The sequence below is a fragment of the Perissodus microlepis genome, chromosome 9, assembly GCF_051167445.1.
Source record: "Perissodus microlepis isolate ML-2025 ecotype Zambia chromosome 9, ASM5116744v1, whole genome shotgun sequence".
In the NCBI taxonomy this organism is placed as follows: Eukaryota; Metazoa; Chordata; class Actinopteri; order Cichliformes; family Cichlidae; genus Perissodus; species Perissodus microlepis.
Window position 1 is genome coordinate 18,978,583 of NC_140469.1, and position 20,502 is coordinate 18,999,084.

Consider the following 20,502-nt stretch of genomic DNA (forward strand, 5'->3'; position numbering starts at 1 on the left):
TGATGTATTGAATCACTTCTTCCTTTCCTTCATCTAGTGGTCCTTGCTGCTCGCCTCAGCACATCGTAGCTGAACACCTTGCCTGTCTGAACCCAGTCCTGCTTCACCAGCTACTGACATACAGATGCTTTAATTAGGTGTGGGTGTTACAGTGAAGACCTTTAGCTTTAACTTTCAAGGAGAGCTGGCACTGAATCTTGACAGTGTACAGGTGTGTAAGTTTAGTATTTTACATTCACCAGTATATTTAGCCCGTCACATCATTTAGTGTCACCTATGGAAGTGTGCTGAACCCCCCCAGTGCAAAAGGCAAGGACATTCTGCACATTCGCCTTTCTATAGCATGTTAAATTATGCGAAAGTACTGAGTAGCCATTGAATAGCTATTAATATGATGGTTGGGGACGTGGACTCCTATATTACATTTATGACCCTCTGAAAGGCTCAATAAATCATTCCACTGCTTCAGTTGAGCAGTTCCACTTTTATTATATATAATACATTGACACAAATGACCCACATGTGACTCTGTAGGATCATATAGCAAAGGGAAGTTGCTCTAAAATGAAATTCTATGTTTATCTGTATGTCTATTATATACCATTCCATCATTCACTGCACAATAACTGCAAACCAGACACGCAGGCACAGCCTGTGATTTAACAGCAAAGCCTCTGTCCCAAGGCCATATCATAATTTCTCCCTGGCCGTTTTCCACAACCTAAAGTTATAGTTACTGGGAGCATAAAATGCTTGTAGTAATGGGAATAATTGATGACTGGCTATTTATGGGGATGGGAGCAGTCTGGCGTAACAAGGTCAGAGATGTGATTTGCAGGACAGTGCCTGGAGAATAAAGAGAAAAAAAGGGGACCCTTTGCTTCAGATAAGAGGGAACAGAAAGCGGAGGAAGTTTGATGTTTACATTTAAGGTGAATCACAGCAGCTCAGAACAGGATGCAGTGTAGTTCATCCAGTGACACGCTCAAAAGCACAGTTCAGTTATGAAAATAACTGAAGAACAGATTACACTGCATGATGTGAGACCCACATCATGCAGCGCTCTTTTTTTTATTAACTGCAGTGTATTTTCATGAGCTTGAAACTAAACAGCTGGAAGTGCAAGTATATCATCTGTTCTAATGAGGAGCACATTGCAGTGTCACTTTAAGTGGGCTGCATTAATGCCTTCGTAGCTCTATAATTAGCAAGATACAATTTTGCAAAACAGGTTATTCAGCAGTGACTGCGGAAGCCACCGCTAAGCTGATTTGATTTTCTGCCTCACCTGTAAGGGGCTGGAGGAAGGAGAGGGAGGGGAGGAGGGGGTGATTGGGTAGGAGGCAGGGACGTAGAGTCACATAAATGTTTTCCTTGAGCAGAAGATGGTGTGATTTAAAATAAATAAAAAAAAAAAAATAATAAAAAAAAACTCCAAGAGTGCTTCTGGCTGTAAACAGCTGCATATTTCAGGGTTAGTGATAGACCACACTTACTCTGCTCGAGCATTTTCAAGCTAATCCCAAGGATTAGGAGGAGGTAAGTGTTACCTGTAAGATGCTGAATCTTGTGCTGAAACAAACTGGATTTATTTATGATGCTATATTGTTTTCTATAAATAAATAAATAAATGTGGGGGTGATGTTGCTGACCATGGTGCTGAAACCACAATTTTTATATGGGTACACCTATTATCAGTCACTGTAGGGACTGCTGGTCTTTTTATAGCTAAGCCATTGCTCAGACGACTTCTAATGTATTTCTCGATAGCTTGATGTCAGTCTCATTCACAGCCTGACATTATAAAATCTGACGGGAGCACCTTTCTCTGTCCACCTACAGCTCTATTATTTTTTCGCAGGCAATCACCATTAAGAAGAAAAGCTGTTTTGTATCCGAATGGGATCATCACCAATAGACTCTTAAGTGACAGATGGCCGGCTAAACAGCCTCGCAGTGTTCTGGTGCTGACTGTGATGATTTAATTAAATTAATCATTTTCTCAGGCCATTTTCGCGGGACAAATGAAGTTTCCCAGTGGGTATTCCACAAAGCCCGGTCGAGAGAAACTCGATTACAAGTTGTACACAGCCGCGATCCTGCACACAAATTGGATCTGAATTACATTCCGCGAAATATGGATTAATCAAGATGGTGTGGGTTAGAGGAAATGCCACGGGAGTGGTGGTGGCACGAATATCATCCATCATAAAGCAGCATGAGCCGTGTCTCCTCAAGCCACATCTGATCCCTGCAGAGTAAGACTCATTAGCAAGAGGGAATGTTTTCTGAGCAGGATGAAAACTCTGACGGGCCCGAGACGTCGTCTCCTCGCGCACCACGCGCATCTCAAAATAAAGCGCTTCCCTCGTAAAAACACGCGCGCGCGCACGTCTCTCGCACGCCCGGAAAGCCAGTGCTTATCATTTGAGTGCACTCAGTTCCCCCTCCAGACCACCAGTGTGGTTCATTCCAGCGCCTCTGTATCCTCAGTGCGAGGTGTGCTTCTGCTGTCATCCGCACTGAGCGAGGCGGTTCAATCACTCCTCTGACAGAGCAGCAAAGTGAAATACGATGGAGAGCGAGCAGAGCTGGTCTTGTGCTGGACGCGTATCTGGCAACGGGGTGAGTTAACAATGAATTGATACGAATCATTGGCCCAGTGTTTTTTTCCCCTTTCTTATTTTCTAACAAGCAACGGGGCTATAATTTCTTTTTACACTGGAGTTCAAAAGTGGGGACGCGTTTTGTGAGGTGATGTGTAACAAGTGTCTTTGGCTTGATTATCGTCTGCAAGCAGAGACGAGCGCAGATAGGAAACCTCACGGGACAAGTGATCTCCACTGAGATGAGATTTCTGACTATTAAAATGGTAAAGTTTGATTGTTTTTGTCAAATTGCCGTAAATTTCACAGAACCACATAAAGAGTTGTAAAGATCATGTGATCCGAGGATTTGGAAAACAGGAGACCCACAGAGAAAGAGAGATTAGACTGGTATGAAATCATGGTAGAGGTGCTGAACGCACAAGAGATTTAGAGGTTTGCTTTATGCTGCCTTGTGCTTTTATTATCACTCAAGTCAGAGGACACATCTACATAGCTCCCCTCCATACACCTCCAAATGTCAGCTCGGAGATTCCCCATGGGGAAAATTGTATAACAAATGAATATACAACAGTTTCAGAGTGGCGAGCTTAACACAACGAGTATGTCATCCACACTCTTGCAGATTTAATCAAAAGGCTGTGGAAGTGATTTTGGACACAAAGATGAAAATGAAAATAACAAAACAAATTCCTCTCTTACCCAACTCTGTTTCTGGAGCAATCCAGGGAATATATTGTTTAAAATTGCAAGCTGATTGCAGAAGTATTAAAAAAACACATATAATCAGAAGCAGCATAAATAAAGGGAAAGCAAAACTCTTTCCCTTTTACAGCAGGAGGTCAGAAATAACTGCAACAATAAAAAGCAATCTTAGCAAACGTATAAAAGGCATTCTTCTATTTTTGCTGCCCCCAATCAAATAAAGGAATGGCTTCTTGATTGCTGCAGTATTGGCTGCAGTGTGGTTATCCTTCAAAAGAGTCTGAAGTTCAGAAACAGATTTCAAATGCAGATAGATTTGTTCATTTGAACTGCATTATCTTTCGCAGGTCTGTCAGGATCATGAAAATTCGTCACGGTTATAAATATCATTTCACTTTGGTCCTCCTACCACAAAGTACGCTGTGTACAGATCTTCTCAGACAGATCTTTTCTCAAGTAAAATCCCCAAAAGGATGGCGAGCGAATATGCTCAGTGAACCAGCTGGCACAAGTATTAAGACAACATCTGACCTGAACTGACATTTTCCCAACACAGCTGTGTGGAATAACATTAAAAACGAGATCTATTCAGCTCTCATGCTTTGATTTTGCTATCTTAGACTTTTCTGCCAGTGTCTCACTCTTCGCTCTTCTCCCATATGCTTACACATACAATTTGTTGTCTTTTTTATTCTTTCTTGAGACACCTGGCCTGTGATGTCCCTGGAGAAACTGCAGCATTGCTTTGCCGAATGCCGCATGTTTTGATTGCCTCTTCCTTTCATAACAGTTGTCCAATTTCATGGCTATTAGGCTTGTTAATAGGAGCGGGGAGAAGAGAGAGCAAAGAGCCCATTGGTGTGCTTGAGGTGGAACCTTTGATTAGAGGGGATGGATTGTGATGCTAAGAGACGGTGTCACATGTCACTTATGTATAGAAACTGATAGAGACGTGGCCGGTGTTGTTATTACCCATCGGGCCTTACTCATAAAGCCCAGTGATTGATAAAAGGTAACTCAATCTGACACGGTCCCTTGGGTGTAGAAGCATGAATGAAGCATTTCACAGAGTTTATTTTAGTTGCCCTTCTTGGTTGGTTGTACTACAGGAAAAAAGGTAGAATTTGGGCAAACTTTAGCTTATTTATCATATTGATTGTTTCATAGTATAGCCAAAAGTAATGCAGCCAAACAGCCAGAAAACTTTCATCCTACTGATTAAATTCTGTAATTAAAAAGAAATTAATAAAAAAAAACCTCAGTTACAGCCAATTATTTCAGCAGTATAATGTGCATTAGTTGTGGTCATTATCGACACTTTGCTTCAAGAAAAACCCGAGCTAGAAGGAGAGCCATGCAAAATGAATGATTTTATTCAATATTCCACATCACAGGTACAAATCTGCTTTAAATGGCTCCGGTACACTGGGTCAAGCTCAGAAACTGTGATCTGTGCTTTTAAAAAGCTTGGGAGGATTCCCGAAAGACAGAGTAAGTCATAGGAATATGCTAAAGCAGGAAGAGTAATTTAAACTGTGAATGTATAAATAAGGACTCATGATTAATGACTAAAATTAACATTGCTAAATTAGGTTTGTCTGAATATGTGTCCCAAAACACGATGCATGAAATCATTATTGCCCCGAGAGATGCTGCTAAAAATGAGGCTCCTGTGAGTCAGATGTGTATTGGCTATCATACCAGAGTCCTGTGGATAAACAAACCAGTAAAGATTTTTAATGTTAGGCAAATGCGTTTGTATATTTTTCAAGTTTGTTGGTAATGTGGCGATTTATCGAACTTTTTCTCTGGTGAGGGAGTTGGTCTCTTCAGAGTGTTTACAGTAGTTGCGAGCTGTACAGATCAATACTTTACAAACAGCCAGCTGTCAGAGTTGAAGTGGCTGGTGTTTTAGGATTCATTGTTTCTGCACTGTTGAAAATTGTGTAGAGCAGCTCGCCGAGCCTCTCCTGTGAATCTATTGATAGAGCTGGCATGTCAAATCTTTTCATTCCGAGCTTGAAACTGAGACAGTTGTATGGTAATGCGGAGGGTCTCTCAACCGCACAAGCGCGTTCAAAGTGAAACAGATTCCCCTTCCTGCGACAACAGAAAGCACACAGCTCCGCAATGCTTAACGGTGGGATCTCTCAATTAAAAATGAGATCTTCCCAAATGAGTTTGCAACAAAGACTCTACTTAAAACTGTCCATTGTGCAACAGGCCTGACTTTGATGGAAATCAAAGGACAGCAGTGGGATGATAAAACTGAATATTTATGGCCTTTTCCTGAACCAGAGATGTCCCCGAGTACTTTTGAGCCTTTTTAACAGCAGATGAAATTGCACTTGAAAGTTGTAGGCAGGTTGCTCGACAACTGAAATGAGGAGCTCAAGTGCCTTTTACTATTGTGAACAAATCACTGAACTACCTCTTTGGTCAATGACACATAGGTGCAGACTGGTGCATTTGCACACTCGTGCAAACCCAGAAGTAAAAGCTACTAATTATTTGAGCACTGCATCTTTAACCTTTAGTGTGTAGGGCACTGTTAAGGTTTAAATCTGTGTCTTTTTCTCTCGCCCTGCTGCAGAATGCATGAGCTGTCTGCAGACGCTGTCGCTGAATCGTCTTTGGCTGCAGGGCTGTGAGCAGCTACCATGACGTACCCTAACACCAGCACGCTCACAGTCAACTTCACTGGAGCTTTGGACGGCCATGACTCCGGAGGAAATATCTACCGCCCCTTTTCTGTCTTCAGCGTTCTCACTCTCACTTTACTGGCGATGCTGGTGGTGGCCACCTTCGTGTGGAACTTGCTGGTGCTGGTCACCATCCTGAGGGTGAGAACGTTTCACCGAGTGCCCCACAACCTGGTGGCTTCGATGGCCATCTCAGATGTGATGGTGGCTGCTCTGGTCATGCCACTAAGCCTAGTCCACGAGCTGAACGGCAGACTGTGGAAACTGGGGCGCGTCCTGTGCCAGGTGTGGATCTCATTCGACGTGCTCTGCTGCACAGCCAGCATCTGGAACGTGACGGCCATTGCGCTGGACCGCTACTGGTCCATCACCAGGCACCTGGAGTACACACTCAAGACACGCAAAAAGATCTCCAATGTGATGATAGCGCTCACTTGGCTGCTGTCCTCTATCATCTCCTTGTCACCGCTCTTCGGCTGGGGAGAGACTTACTCAGAGGGGATGAAGTGCCAGGTGAGCCAGGAGCCTTCCTACACCATTTTCTCCACCTTTGGGGCGTTTTACCTCCCTCTTTGTGTGGTTCTCTTTGTTTATTGGAAGATCTACAAGGCTGCCAAATTTCGGATTGGCTCCCGCAAGTCCAACACAATCACACCCATGGCTGAGGTAATTACTTTAATTTTATATAATAACTCCTCACGTAGGTTACAGTATCACCGCTCTCCCTTTCCTTCATCAACCAGCTATTGCCCCTGACCTGCAAATATGGATTGCTGTGCGTTTATTTTTTATATTGGCTGATAATTACTCTGATGTGATCAGGGAAACATAAGTGTGTGAGCATAAAGCCATCCTGCTCATCACCATCAGACTGTTAATGTGCGTAGGAAGAAGGTAGAAAACTATAAATACTACCTCCAGCATCTTTCATGAAACATGCATCTGGCTTTGGTGTTATTATAATCAGCAGATACAAAAGGTCTCCATTAAGCAAACATTTAATCAGGGACATTTTCTTTTCACTTAGGTTTACAACACATCAGTGATAGATTACTTTTACAGTCTTACAAAAACAATCCTTTTCCTTAAACTGTGAAAGGCTACTTATAAAGTCATTTAGCATCCAGGGATTCTCAGGCTTTAGCAAGCAGCCACAGAAGTAAAAACAAAAAAAAAGCAAAGTGTTGGGATTTTATTTATCTCATTTATTAATTTCATTTACGTAATGTCCATAATTTTCCCAATTCCTCAAGATACACATTTGTTATGCAAGCGTGACAAAATTATTAACTCTTGGTCAAGGAGGGCCGATCACCCAGTAAATTATCCACATCTGTTATTGCTTTGATGAACATTCGTGTCAAGTTTCATTACACAGACAATCATTCATCCAGCTATAGCAATTATACAACGCGGAATATGTCTAATTTGTGATTTTTGTTTTCCACAGACATATCCACCACTGGTTACGTTTTATGTCTCTGAGTATTTCGTCAAAGTTTACTCTAATCATTTCCAAGCATACACCGAGCCCTCCAGTGTGCCTGCACCGATGTAAGATGTGAGCAGTGGCATCAGCATCCAAGATAATAAACTTCCTACACTGATCCATTAAAAACACCCACTCACACACATACATAAACACACAATGCACCAGAAATAGAGTTCACTGAGGTAAGATTCCTGACCTAGTTGCACAGATAACTTGAGGATGCCAAAAGCCTCAAGAAAATGGCTTGAATGACTCCACAAATCCTAATGCATCAGTCTTTTGGACTGTGTTCAAGCTTTCAGTAAAAATTTACTGTCAAACTGTGTTGACAGCATTTTATATTTTAGCAAAAAACATAAAATAACTGCGCAAACATTAGCTGTAAGCCAGCTTCTTGTCCCTGTGCACTCACGAAACAGATTCTAAACTAATACGCTGATATTTACCTCATGCAATCGCTTAAACTTACCTAAGGATTAATCATTGGATTAAACGCTTAAAAACTTGAACTTTTTACACATCTTAGACTCATTCACCTGCTGTATATAAAGGCATACTTGCAGTTATATAAGTACCCATTTTAGCAGCTGCATCTTTTACTGTTATATTGAACCATTTCTTAAATTATAAGCCTCCATGCCAGCGGCAATATGCTTTTAACTCCTGGCCTCTGCTGTAAAAGGATTTTCTTCGTCTATCTCATCCGTTATATTGTACAGTGACCTGTATTGATTCAACTAAATTTACTCCAGAGAGTAAAAGTTCCTGTACCGGAGTGCAGGTTCTTGCTTAAATGTTGTACAGGACACAACAGTGCAGACTGTTGTCCTTTCTGCTTTTCTTCCAACACATTTCGACAGATAGTTTGTCTTTATAAATGCTGCGACCTGAACTTAACCGGATGAACAAGAAATAACGTCGGCCTTGAGATCCACCAGGCGACAGTAAGAGAGGAGAAAGTCAGAGGATAAATGTTGACATTTCTCTTCCTGGCTGTGCTTGTGTTTGCAAAATGGAGAAAATGGGCTTCTGGAAACTGCAGATTAAAACACGGCTCTGGCTTTAGATTCTCAGTGTGTGTGTGTGTGTGTGTGTGTGTGTGTGTGTGTGTGTGTGTGTGTGTGTGTGTGTGTGCGCGCGCGCGCGTGTGAAATGAAAGAATAAGCTTTGGCTTGTTGATCAACCAGCTGATCCACACATCATTTCCCCACCACCCTAATATCCATCTTCTGCTGAGCAGCCTCAACATTTTCACTTCCACATTTGCTTATCTCTGACCTGCATTGTAGAAGACATTGCTTTGCTTATTTAAGAGCTAATCAGATTTCCCAGATTGATTAATAATTCAATGGGTTAAGTGATTTATTTCCTGATTGGCTGTCTCCTAGGTAAAGGAGGAGACACAGCAGCCCCAGATGGTGTTTACTGTGCGCCACGCCACCGTGACCTTCCAGACAGACGGGGATACATGGCGCGAGCAGAAGGAGAAGAAGGCTGCGCTGATGGTAGGCATTCTGATTGGCGTGTTTGTGCTCTGCTGGATCCCCTTCTTCATCACCGAGCTCATCGTCCCGCTGTGTTCCTGCGACATCCCACCTATCTGGAAGAGCATCTTCTTGTGGCTGGGCTACTCCAACTCCTTCTTTAACCCACTTATATACACCGCATTTAATAAGAACTACAACAATGCCCTGAGGAACCTCTTTTCCAGGCAGCGATAAGCCGTTCTGCAAGCTTGGCCGACACGCTACACCAGCATCTGCTCCACAGTGTTAGCCTACTTCTCATGACGAATCTGTGTCGGCTACTCCATCACTATCAGGTGGATGGTAGCCTAACACTGTATATAACAGTCACCATAATGGGCTGTAGACTAATGTTTTGAAGCCGGGAGTTCAGTGTTTTGGTGACTGCAAGTATGGTTTTTGGAAACCAGAAGTGGCAGAAGTGTTGGATGGGACTCCTGAACCCCAGGACGCTATGCAAGCAGTGCCCAAAACCGTACCCAGCATTATTGTCTATTTTTGCTATAAATGGGACCACAATTTTCAAAATGAACACCATGCTGCTTTGGAGAGGATTTAAAAATAGCATTAGAGACCAAGAACTCAGTAGCGAAATGTTTACTGAGCCTGTATCTCAAGTGTACATTGGGTGGGGGTGGGTGGGTTCTCATGGAGTGCTGTACAGTCTGACTACTTGTCACAACCAGAGAAGTTGTTCGCTGCTGGCCAGTAGGAAAGATGCAGGTTTAAGGAATTCAAACACTATGAGAGCGCATTTAGACACAGTTCTCACAGCCACGAATGGCACCATGGGCCAAAAGTGTCATCATCAGTGCTGGCACACCCTTTGGTGTTGTTTCAGCTGTTCGAGTACCTCTGGGTTTTTGTAACCAGGTGCCGCAGCCAGGGTCAAGACACAAATCAGTCTTTTAGCAGCATTTTAATGATATATAAGTACAGAAGCTTGGCGATTCACAGATTTTACAGAGGGAGGCTTCTTTGCTTCTGGTTTTGACATCTCCTCTTATACCAGCACTGCAGTGGAGGTTCTCTCTGAAGGCCGACACCTGTTGTTCAGGAGAACACTGTGGCGAGTACTTGTGCCCTCAGCACTTATATAAGGGCCCCATTATACCTGCCAAATTGGTCGCTTTGTGTACTGACAGAAATCGCACACCTGCATCTGTTTACGCTTGCCATATGGCGATTTTGCGGCAATGGAAAAACTCTAAAGGTTACGGCAAGCATACTGGGTCCATAGATGGTAAGGAGCTGTAGCGGCATCACTCTTTTTGTGCAAAGAGACCAATCTGGCGAGCATAAATTAGCCATAAAAACGCAGAGGTCCCATCTATTTTTATGTAGTCTATAATGATAACCAGAAACTGTGTTTGTAAGAAAAAAGAAAGAAAAGTCTTTCAGGTTTTTTGGTCTGTCTATTAGAGAAAGTAACCTCACAGCTGGACTGAGCTAATATGTCCGCAAGAAGGAAAATAAATTGGTTGTGCTGCGGCGGCAGCAGCAGGTACGGCGCTGTCTACATGTTAGCTTTCTCCCGCCTCGCTCATTTCAAGCTTGTTAACGAGAAATGCGTGTTAACGTGCTTGTCAACAATTTCATCATGTGTGAGCCTGCTGAGATTAAAAAGTAGTCGGGTAGAGCCGAGCGAGCTGAACTTCATAAATGATAAATTGAGAAACAGCTGGGGATTTTGTGCTGTAACACATCAAAATACTCATCGCCAGTAACATCTCAAGCAAAGGATTTTATCTAATTATAGAAAAGATGGGTTGTAGTACACAACCCTCTAGGAAAACTGTTGAAAAACTGTCTACCTTTTAGCTAGATACACGCTGTGGTATCACATAAAATTCATTCAGACATGCTTGCTGATACATGTGCATTCTGTCCTCTAGTGCTGACGAGCTACACACTAATATTTCTTGCACTTTTGTCTACACACTAGTGAGAGTTTTATGAAAGCGGAGAAAAATAGCCACACAAGACATTATTTTCATTTGTTTGAATAAATCCTTTGTTGAGAAGCTGCAGCCACAAATGATCACATCTTACTCCTATTCCAATAACAGATGGATACAAAAGATCTTTTGACTGTTGCAAAGCCGTTCAAAGCATTATCACAATAATAGATTCCAACACGTCACTCGGAATTGAATTGAGCTATAAAAATAGGGGCGTTAAACTTGATTATACTGTAGTATGAGGGTTACAGGAGTAAGAAAACCTGTCAAGTGACCAACATCCATGAACAGCTCAAAAAAACCGACACAAAACACAGACATGATAGAGCTGATTTTTTAATGTTTTCCATTTTTAGATCTTTTTGTATCACTCCCCTGTTTTCCTGCATAAATTACTTTCTACATAATCATTCCCCACTGTGGAATCAGTTAATGAACCTTTACTTTTTGTGAAATAGACTGTGTTGTGAGGAATCAAATATGAGAAATGGATTTTCAATAAAAAACAAAACAAAATGCCCTACAGTATTATGCAAATTCTTCAGCTGCCCCACAGTTTTTTTAAAAGAATTTGTTAGGAAATGTCAGAAATAGGTGCAGTGAATTATTGAGATGTGCAAACATAAATGAAAATACAGTATTTAATGCAAAATCTGAGTTAATTCTAATGATCTTGAAAGTCAATATTTGGCTTGAACGCACAACCTGAACTCTCTTGGGAAACTTTTCATTTCTTCAGGAATAGTTTTCCAGGTTTCCTGAAAGCTCTTTTTTAGATGTTGGCTGCCTTGTCTTCTATATTTCCTCAAGATGATCCCACGCTGCTTCAGTAATGCTGAGGTCCGGGCTCTGTGGAGATCGATCAATGACCAGAGGAACACGGATCAATGATCAGTGTCAGAGGAACACGGATCAATGATCCGTGTTCCTCTTTGTGTTTTTCTGTCCAAGTTATACTGCACTGCCAGTGTGTTTCAGTTCAATTCAATTGTATTTCTGTATCAAATCACCACAACAGTTGCTTCAAAGAGCTTTAATGTTTGGGATCATTGTCGTGCTGAAAGAAGCCAGACATTGTCCAGATAATATTGCATCGTGGCTCAAAATATTTTCCGTATTCATAATTCTACCAGTTTGGTCTGGATCGACAACAACACTGACTGAAATCAAGCGCTAAGCCATGACAGCTCCTCCACAGTTTTACAGATGGCTGTAGATCAGGGGTGGGCAACTCCAGGCCTCGAGGGCCGGTGTCCCTGCAGGTTTTAGATGTGTCCTTGAACCAACACAGCTGATTTAAATGGCTAAATTAGCTCCCTAACATGTCCTGAAGTTCTCCAGAGGCCTGGTAACGAACTAATCATGTGATTCAGGTGTGTTGACCCAAGGTGAGATCTAAAACCTGCAGGACACCGGCCCTCGAGGCCTGGAATTGCCCACCCCTGCTGTAGATGCTCGACATTGTACCTTTCTCCTGACCTCTGAAGATAACTTGAACCAAAAATTTCAAATCTGAATCATTACTAAGACCTGCCACTGATTTTCAGTCCAGTTCTGGTGCAATATGGCAGACCTGAACCGTTTTCCCCTTCCTTAAGAATGGCTTCTTGTTAGCCTCACTTCCGCTAAGATCATTTCAGTGAAGAGTAGATGGATTCACTGAAGGGCCAGATGCATCTCTCAGGTCAGGTCTTTGCTGGATTTGTTCCTTATTTCTTAACAGCATGACTTTAACATACTGTTCATCTGCTTTCAATAGTTTTTTTTTAGGCCTGACACTTATTTAGTCCTTCACTTTGTCAGTTTCCTCAAATTTTTTAAGGACACAAAGCACACTGTATATACACCAATATACGCCAAGGTTTCAGCTGAGAATCACATCATTGGTGCAAAAATACTATTTTCTGCCTGTCAGACTGTTATTTTGGGCATAATTCATGGATTCAGCAAAAGAAATAGAAACATGATTGACAGTTTTTGCAACAGGCTGCTAGTAACAAAGTGCCTAAAGACACCTTTTAAATTTGGTTCTTTGCTAAGTCGTCTGCTATCTGTAGATACAACACTGGTTCTTCCCTTGAGCTAGGTGCCTTTTTTATGCTTGAATTATTCATAGGTCAGTGTTCAGTGGCTTGATGAAAAGCAAACAAACAAAACACATTCTTCTGAAACTTGCACTGGACTGAACTGAACATGAGTGAAAAAACAGCCAATGGCCAAAGAAAAAAACTTTGAAAGATCTTCAGATAGCCTGGAGAACTATCTCAGTTATTCGCAAGACCACTTTAAAAAACTGCAGCAACGTCTATCTCCTTAGAAGCAAAATATAAAGAAATAAGGGTGGCTGAAGACTTTTGCACAGTACTGGAGAACATCTTTAAGGTTTCTTGCACCATTGCCATAAAATGTTCTCTTTTTTACCCTGTTGAATCTGATGTGGTAAGATGATAAAGTGCAAAAAAAAAAAAAAAAAAACTGCTGACAATATTTTGTGATGAATAAAGAAAATGCATGAAGAAAAATGCTGATTGTTATTACATTCGTTGTGATATTCTTTGGTAAATATCATCCTTTGGGATTCTTTCATCGATTAACTTCATGCTAATCAATAAAAGTGCTCTCTAGATTCTTCACCCCTCTTTTTTCTTTTCTTTGTGTGTGTTATGACCCAGCTCAGGAAATGCAAAGTGGCCCTGTTTACCATCTGTTCCGTGTGTCCTATTCAGAAAAAGAATTAAAAAAAAAAAAAAAAAACCTTCATGTTCAACCGTGTCAACCTTTTTTTCATTTGCGCATGCTCTGCTGCACACAAGTCTTGGATGATAAAATTAACAATAAACAAACAAACACTCCGTTTGAGATAAAGCAAGTCAAGTTCACAACTTCTGTTTAATTAATGAAAGTAACAGCTGTAGAGGCTGCGCCACGAGGCACACTGCTAGGTATTTGTTAACTGTTGGCATGCACTTGCCTGGAATAATGCATAAAGCGAGCTGGGGAAAAGAAAATATCATTAAGAAAGAATTTTGCAGCATTTTCGTTTTGGTAAGAATTCAATCATTGCCAAGCCATTGGGGTCATTTTATAAAACAGGTACTGGCATGTCTTTAACTCTCTATGGAGCCACTGCCAGCATGCATATTTGAGCGCCAGCAGAGAGCCTGCTGCTGTTCAAAGGAGCATATTCATCCGTGTCCAAGGAAGACAGCATACATGAAAATGTGGCCTGCCTAAACTGACTTAGGATTAGAACCTCTGGCAAGGCAAATCTGTGCTTTAGCTACTGAATTTTGCAGTAATAGTTGCAGCAAGCCCCTTCATGACACGTGGACAGTGATTAAATGTATTCTCCTACCACAGCAAAGCAAAATATATATATATATAAAATTATATGGAAAAATGGTTGGAGCTTGCAACCAACACCTATTTATTATATTACAGCTATTTTATGCATATGTGCAAGCTTTTAGAGCTTTTTTTTCAAACTTGCTATTTCCACTCTAATATATGTGTCTACCAGTAAAGAAACTTGTCCCTAGTTTGCCACCACAGCCTCCGGTAACAATAGACCAGACCTGAGGTAATGGGTGAACTGCATGTGGTGTGGCTCGCAGCGTAGAGTGACCAGATAGGACGAGATGTCCTGTACTGCCATGACTCTCTTATCTCAACAACAAATTGGACTCAGTCTCTTCTTTTCTGAGGCAAAGTTGACTCTGTGACTGTGTTTTTGTTCCACTTGTTATCTCGTGGCAGGTCCGTTTCATCCAAATGGAAACTGCACAGCAGGACTGCGGAGAAGAAAATCCTGGTGAGGGAGGGAGAGAGCACATGTATGTATGTGTGATCGGAATGACATCACATTCGCTTTCTCGCCCTCCGCTTCACCCTTTTGCTTGCTTTTAATTCAGGTTCTGGGGGCAAAAACAGAAGTGACTGTGGGAGAATGAAGAAATTGGAAATTCTGAAATACTCCAGAGGAGGTACAAGCTGATAAATCTTTTTTCGCCTCAAGCCACAAAAGGGATGGACACTGCTTACTGCATTTTTTAAATCTTTTTAGCTTTCTTTGTTTTCTTTTTTTATATTTCATTACATGAACTCTGGTGATGCACGGTGTTGGACCAAAAAGAAAAAAAATGTTAAGGAATTTTTAATCAGCTTTTGATGCAATATGAAAAACTCAGCGGTATAAATTAATAATTATGAGTTTGTAGATTTTGTTTATTTGACAGCACAAATTTCTATGAAAATTTGACCCCAAAGGCAGGAAAAAAGCATCATCTCGTGGTTATATTACATTGCCAAGCAGTCAAGTTGCATTTTATATCAATATCTGCCAGGCTTACACAGTACACTGTATGTTGCAAATACTCAAAAGACATTAAATCAAACAAATTAAGTGTGTTTATGTCTGACCAGTAAAAATGATTATGATAGAACACAAATCTGTGTACAGTTTCCAGATGAGCACCCAAGTCAGTAAATATGAAAAATTATCACAATCTTCCCTTCTGTCCTTGAGTTGTGCCAGTGAATAATAGAAAAAGTCTTTTTTGCAGAAGGTATTGTGCTCACCAGGGATGGAGAAATGGTGGGACCTGGGATGTGGGACAGACAGAAAAAATAAAGTATCTAGGCATGTCTGCCACCACTTGGGAGGCAAAAATAAATAATAAAAATAATACAAACACAGAAATGTACAAAAGTGAAAACAGGACTGCTAATGCAATTTTTGCCTGGTATTCACTGCCCGGTTCCACTCTGCAGTCAAACCCGTAGATGGCTACACTGCCTGTGCCTTCAACTGCTGAATTAGTCAAGTTTGGGGAGCTTTTCGTGCCCTTGCCAAACTTAGTGTTCAAGTCCCGTGGTGCTCTTTGGGTATGAATCGTGGGCCCTGACCAAATTTGAGAGCAACAAATTGGATAGAGCCTGCACTCGCATGCTTCGTGCCACCCTAAATCACCTGCATGCACCTGAAGATCTCAAGCATCATCCTCAAACATCATCTTGCTCTTGTTGGCCATGTGATGCATAAAGATAAGATGGCTGTGATACCATCAGGATCTGATGGCATCAATGCGATGATTTACATCCAATCTGTAGCATGAGAATATATGCGGATAACAAAACATACAACTCATTCATTCAAGCAACTACGTTACCAGGGATACCAAAGTTACACAATTTATGCACAAAATTTCAGGATAAACTGTCTAATGAATATTTAAACATTTCTGGCTGTACTGCCGTGGCTGCCCAAGCAGCCAACATGCTGGCATCACTTTAACAATAAAGTTCAGTTTTAAACAGCCAGCTCATAATGAAGCTGGTATTTTATTGTCAAGTATATGGGATGTGAATGTACAATGCTTTGGTAAAGACTTAAAGGGAAAAGATTAGGAACCTGAAAGAAAACGCTGCCAAGAAATCTTGTGCACTGACTCATCTGTCTTTTGTCTAAACACAAGTAATGTCCTCAACGTCATCTCCGACTAAGAACTGATGGATTTTTGGGGCTTCTTTTTGTCTCTGACCCCTTTCACTCATACACAATAATAACAATCTCTGCAAGGCCATGAATAGTTAATACGCTATAAAGCAGATACTGCCAAGCTACAGTGCCACTGATGAGTTTTGACAAGACTGTGACATTTAAATATTTTTACTTCCTTCTCTTCATTGTTCTGCTATCTAAGTCTTTTTAAGTGGTACTGCATCCTCTTCTCATAATGTCCTCCATTATGAGCCAACTTCAGTTCTTTCAAAACATCCTTTTCATGTAGCATCACGGCAATAAGATGATTTTTTTTATTTTAATTGAGCTGAGGTGGAATAAAAAGAACAAAAAAATATAGCTGTATACATTTTGTGTTGTTTGGTTGTCTGCATTTTAATTTAACACCCGACTGGGCTTGGTTCAACCGATGCATACATGGAGATAGAGCAGAGAGACCTTTGAGAGGACTTGAATGTAAAAGAGACATTTTACAGGCTGATGAGTCTAAATGCTGATACAAGAGAGCTGGCTCCCGATGAGATTAGGCAGGTGGTGTTGTTATTTCGAGATTGCTTGAACTCACTACCAGACTAATTCAGGGGGGTGATTGCTCAGAGTGGGTAAATGGCAAGATGTGGGGAGTCTCAGTGTGTGTTCATCAGGGAGGCCAACACAGACATATATATTTATGCATACAAACACAGATGAAGAGTGGTTGCGTCGCTGATATTCAATCATTCCACTGCAGGAGATCGAAGGCAGAAGCAGGTGATTCCCTGATTCTTCAGCGCTTCATCAGTTCAGAAACGATAAACCTAAACGCCCTCATGCTCTGTTGCTATGGCACCAAGGCTCAAAGAAAGCTCAGTACATATCTGTGAAGATTCCCAGTCAGTAGGTTATATGGTGCTAAGTCAAAGAAAGGCATGTGGTAATGTTTGTTTCTTCACCAAGAAAGTCCTGAAACATGCCCAGCAAGTCTGCTCTCCTTTGACTTGCCACTTCCAATTTCCCTGTATAAAACACAAACAGGAACAGAAACCATCTGCTGGTTACATTTCTGAATTTGTGCACATTTCCACTTCTGCAAGCATGTGTTTTGTGCAGTCTACTCGGGTTTGATTCAGAGCTGAAATCCTTGGCAAAGTTTTTATAAAACAATCCCAGAAACAGCAATGTCGTGCCTGAGTGAAGGCACTTCTCTTGGCAAGCGAGCCATTCTGAAACTGGAATCAAGGAGGAGGGGGACGTCATTTGGCACAAGTGCGTGGCACTTTGGTAAAGAACAGAATGTATTGTCATTCCTTCTGCCCTCCCTCTCAATCAGCCCAGAGGATGTTTGCAGGCGCCTCTTTGAAGTCTGATGATGTGCATGTTGGCACTTTTATCATTACTCACATTATATGCACTGAGTGTGTGAGCTTCTGGTTTTGAATTCCCTTGAAGAAGCATTACAATATGAATGAGATCAATTGCACGGGAACAGACTGTGGTTGATTACCCACGGCTGATGATCAGGACAAGGGTGGAAGCAGCGTGACCAGGAGCTCCAGTGGCTTTTGTGTGTGTGTGCGTGTGTGTGTGACTTGCTTAGGATTTTACTGAGAAAATCCTCCCAGGTGTGTACTCTAACAAGGATTCAGTGCTGCATTAGGAGCCATGCTGACCCAACCTCTGCTGGAACAAGCGGAGCCTGCATTACAGCTCATATGTTAGCACCACGAGCCCCAGGGGAAAACAGCCTTTGTTTTGCATTCCATTGTTTCAATGCATTCATATTCAGGGGAGCTTATAGCACAGTGACACATATTGAAATTGACTGCATGGCGCCAAACACCATATTCCTTCATTTGAAACCCTCTGAAGACATATTTATGGCCTTTTACAGAGATGAGCATCATTAGAAGCTGCAACATTTTTCCCAGGTTGTTGCTATGGTGTTTTGCAGAACAAATATATTTGTACAAGCTTAACTGGAGCCTTTTTTCTAAGATTAAAGATTCATTTTAATTATCGCTGTGCAGCATGAGGTTATAAGCTTAAATGAGTAAATTTAGCTTCCTTAGTTAACTTAAGAAGTGTTCCTGAATTTTCTCTAACAGTGTTTATCTGCTCTACCTCAGCTCCACTGATGTAAACAGCGGTGTGTAAAATTTGCCTCCTTTATTTTTTTTTCCACTATGCAAGCTGCAATAACATGAGTATATCCTTGTTTTATAAATGGTAATCCCATTTCTGAATCCAGCATAATTTCCTTTTCCACAAATGCTATTTTCATCTCCATTTTATTCATTTGTCTATCCTTAGCCACATCCACAAGATTCAGAAATATCTATGTGGCATTTTCATTAGTCCGACAAATTGTGCATTGCTGAAAGGCCTGCAGTGGAAAGTGTTTCTGGACAGCTGATTGCCTCTTAGTTTCCATTTGTGCTGTGGCTGTTTCTGAGAGGTTCGGTAAAATCTCTAACGCTCAACAAAGGTTTATATGGAAAAGAAGCTTTATTTGTGCTACTGTCAGAAATGTGTTGATTTCAGTCTTGGCGTCTCCTCAAACAGACTGCTGGAACAAAAGGAACAATGCAACAGTTCATTATGTGTCAGTGTCAGATGACTTCTTGCCTACTGTCTCCCATAGTTTGTGTTTTTTGTGCTTGTCATTGGTAGTCTCTTTATTTTTCTTCTTCTTCCCTTCAACCTCTGATGGCACCCTTATAGAGCTCTCTGCTCTGATGAAAAGGGAGTTCTTCCTCCCGACTGTCGCCAAGTGCATCATAGAGGAGTCACTCTCTCTCCAGGGTCTATACTTATATATAAATGTAAATGAAACTGAATAGATTCAAAGTGACTTGAACATCAAAGCACAAAGAGAGTGCTGTATCTTAACAGTCTGGAGGGGATAGTAAGCAAAGGGGATACTAAGTGCTGTTTGATGTTCAGCTACACACCAGGCAAAATGACTCATTTTTTGTTACTGAGAGAGTATGCAACACTAGCTTTCCATGAGCATACAAAGAAATTAAAACACCCACATGAGACCAATAAACAGAGCACAAGAAGAGAAACGTATGACCATCCTGACAACCCTCTCTGCCCTGTTTTCTCTATCGAAAGATATAACTATATAAATAGGTTCGTTTGTTGGCCATCTTGGCTTTTAATGGGCAACACTACAGCTCAAAAAAAAAAATTGTCATTTGCTTTTTTATACAGGTACACAGTAGAGCCAGAGGGCATCAGTCACTGCCCTACAGTGTCAAATACGCAAGACTGCAACAGAAACAAACTCTCTATTGCGTCTGAAGGACCACAATTTTGAAACTATCTGATACAGATCTTTACACAGACACAAAAAAGATTACGGCCATAAGTGCCAAAAGGGCAAAACATATCTTAAGAGATATTGGCAACTAAAACAGCAGGACCGGAGAAAGTGAGCAAAGATCTTTGCCACAGCAGGCGAACTTAACCTAACAAAAACTATGAGCCATATAGGCAGTTTTCCAGGCAGCTGAGCACACACATCTCCACAAATATACTGGCTGTTCGACTGACTCAGGCTGGTTGACTATTGTAACCACGTCTCCCAAGCCTACTATGTGCAGTCACCCAGAAGGGGCTATTACTTTGTAAGAGCCCTGTTTTATGAATGCTTATGTGTACAAGTTAATAAAAGCAGTAAAAACTGGAACACATCTACAATATATATGCTAATTTAACATTTCCTTGGGCTGTGTAAAACTTCCATATTACCATACCTGGTAATTGCTTAATAAAAGCTAAGGGATTTGGGTTGATCAACACCTCACTGTGATGTCATAATAATATATCGCAACCTGCTGTGAATTATTTCTTAACATTTGCTGGCAAACTTTAAGAAAATTTGTGTTTAGACTGTTGTCTACCATGGTCTTGTGCTTTTCATAGCCACAGCTGGTCCACGCCAACTCCACTTTCCACAGCCCACTTCTCACTTAAAATGTACTCTTGGGCTTCAGCACTTAGCA

The 20,502-nt window shown here is 41.3% G+C and overlaps 1 protein-coding gene across 5 annotated transcripts; it reads left to right on the forward strand.

Annotated features, from left to right (window-relative positions):
* The first annotated feature begins 1,862 nt into the window (after positions 1–1,862).
* On the forward strand, positions 1,863–17,353 carry htr5ab (5-hydroxytryptamine (serotonin) receptor 5A, genome duplicate b). Of its 5 annotated transcripts, none has more exons than XM_084939456.1 (5): positions 1,863–2,625; positions 5,905–6,679; positions 8,894–9,010; positions 14,749–14,803; positions 14,904–17,353. In XM_084939456.1, exons 2-5 carry the CDS (start codon positions 5,972–5,974, stop codon positions 14,984–14,986), a joined length of 963 nt encoding a protein of 320 aa, XP_084795582.1. In that variant the 5' UTR covers positions 1,863–2,625; positions 5,905–5,971; the 3' UTR covers positions 14,987–17,353. The 5 variants fall into 5 exon arrangements, with proteins under 5 accessions (XP_084795582.1, XP_084795581.1, XP_084795583.1 ...); XM_084939457.1 differs by having other exon boundaries at positions 1,865–2,625; positions 14,749–14,825; XM_084939455.1 differs by having other exon boundaries at positions 14,749–14,996.
* Positions 17,354–20,502: the final 3,149 nt, after the last annotated feature.

Excerpts from the sequence above, each read along its gene's own strand:
- htr5ab (XM_084939454.1), top strand. The coding sequence starts at position 5,972 with ATGACGTACCCTAACACCAGCACGCTCACAGTCAACTTCACTGGAGCT. Across the intron at positions 6,680-8,893 it reads CAATCACACCCATGGCTGAG|GTAAAGGAGGAGACACAGCA; the intron begins GTAATTACTTTA and ends GCTGTCTCCTAG.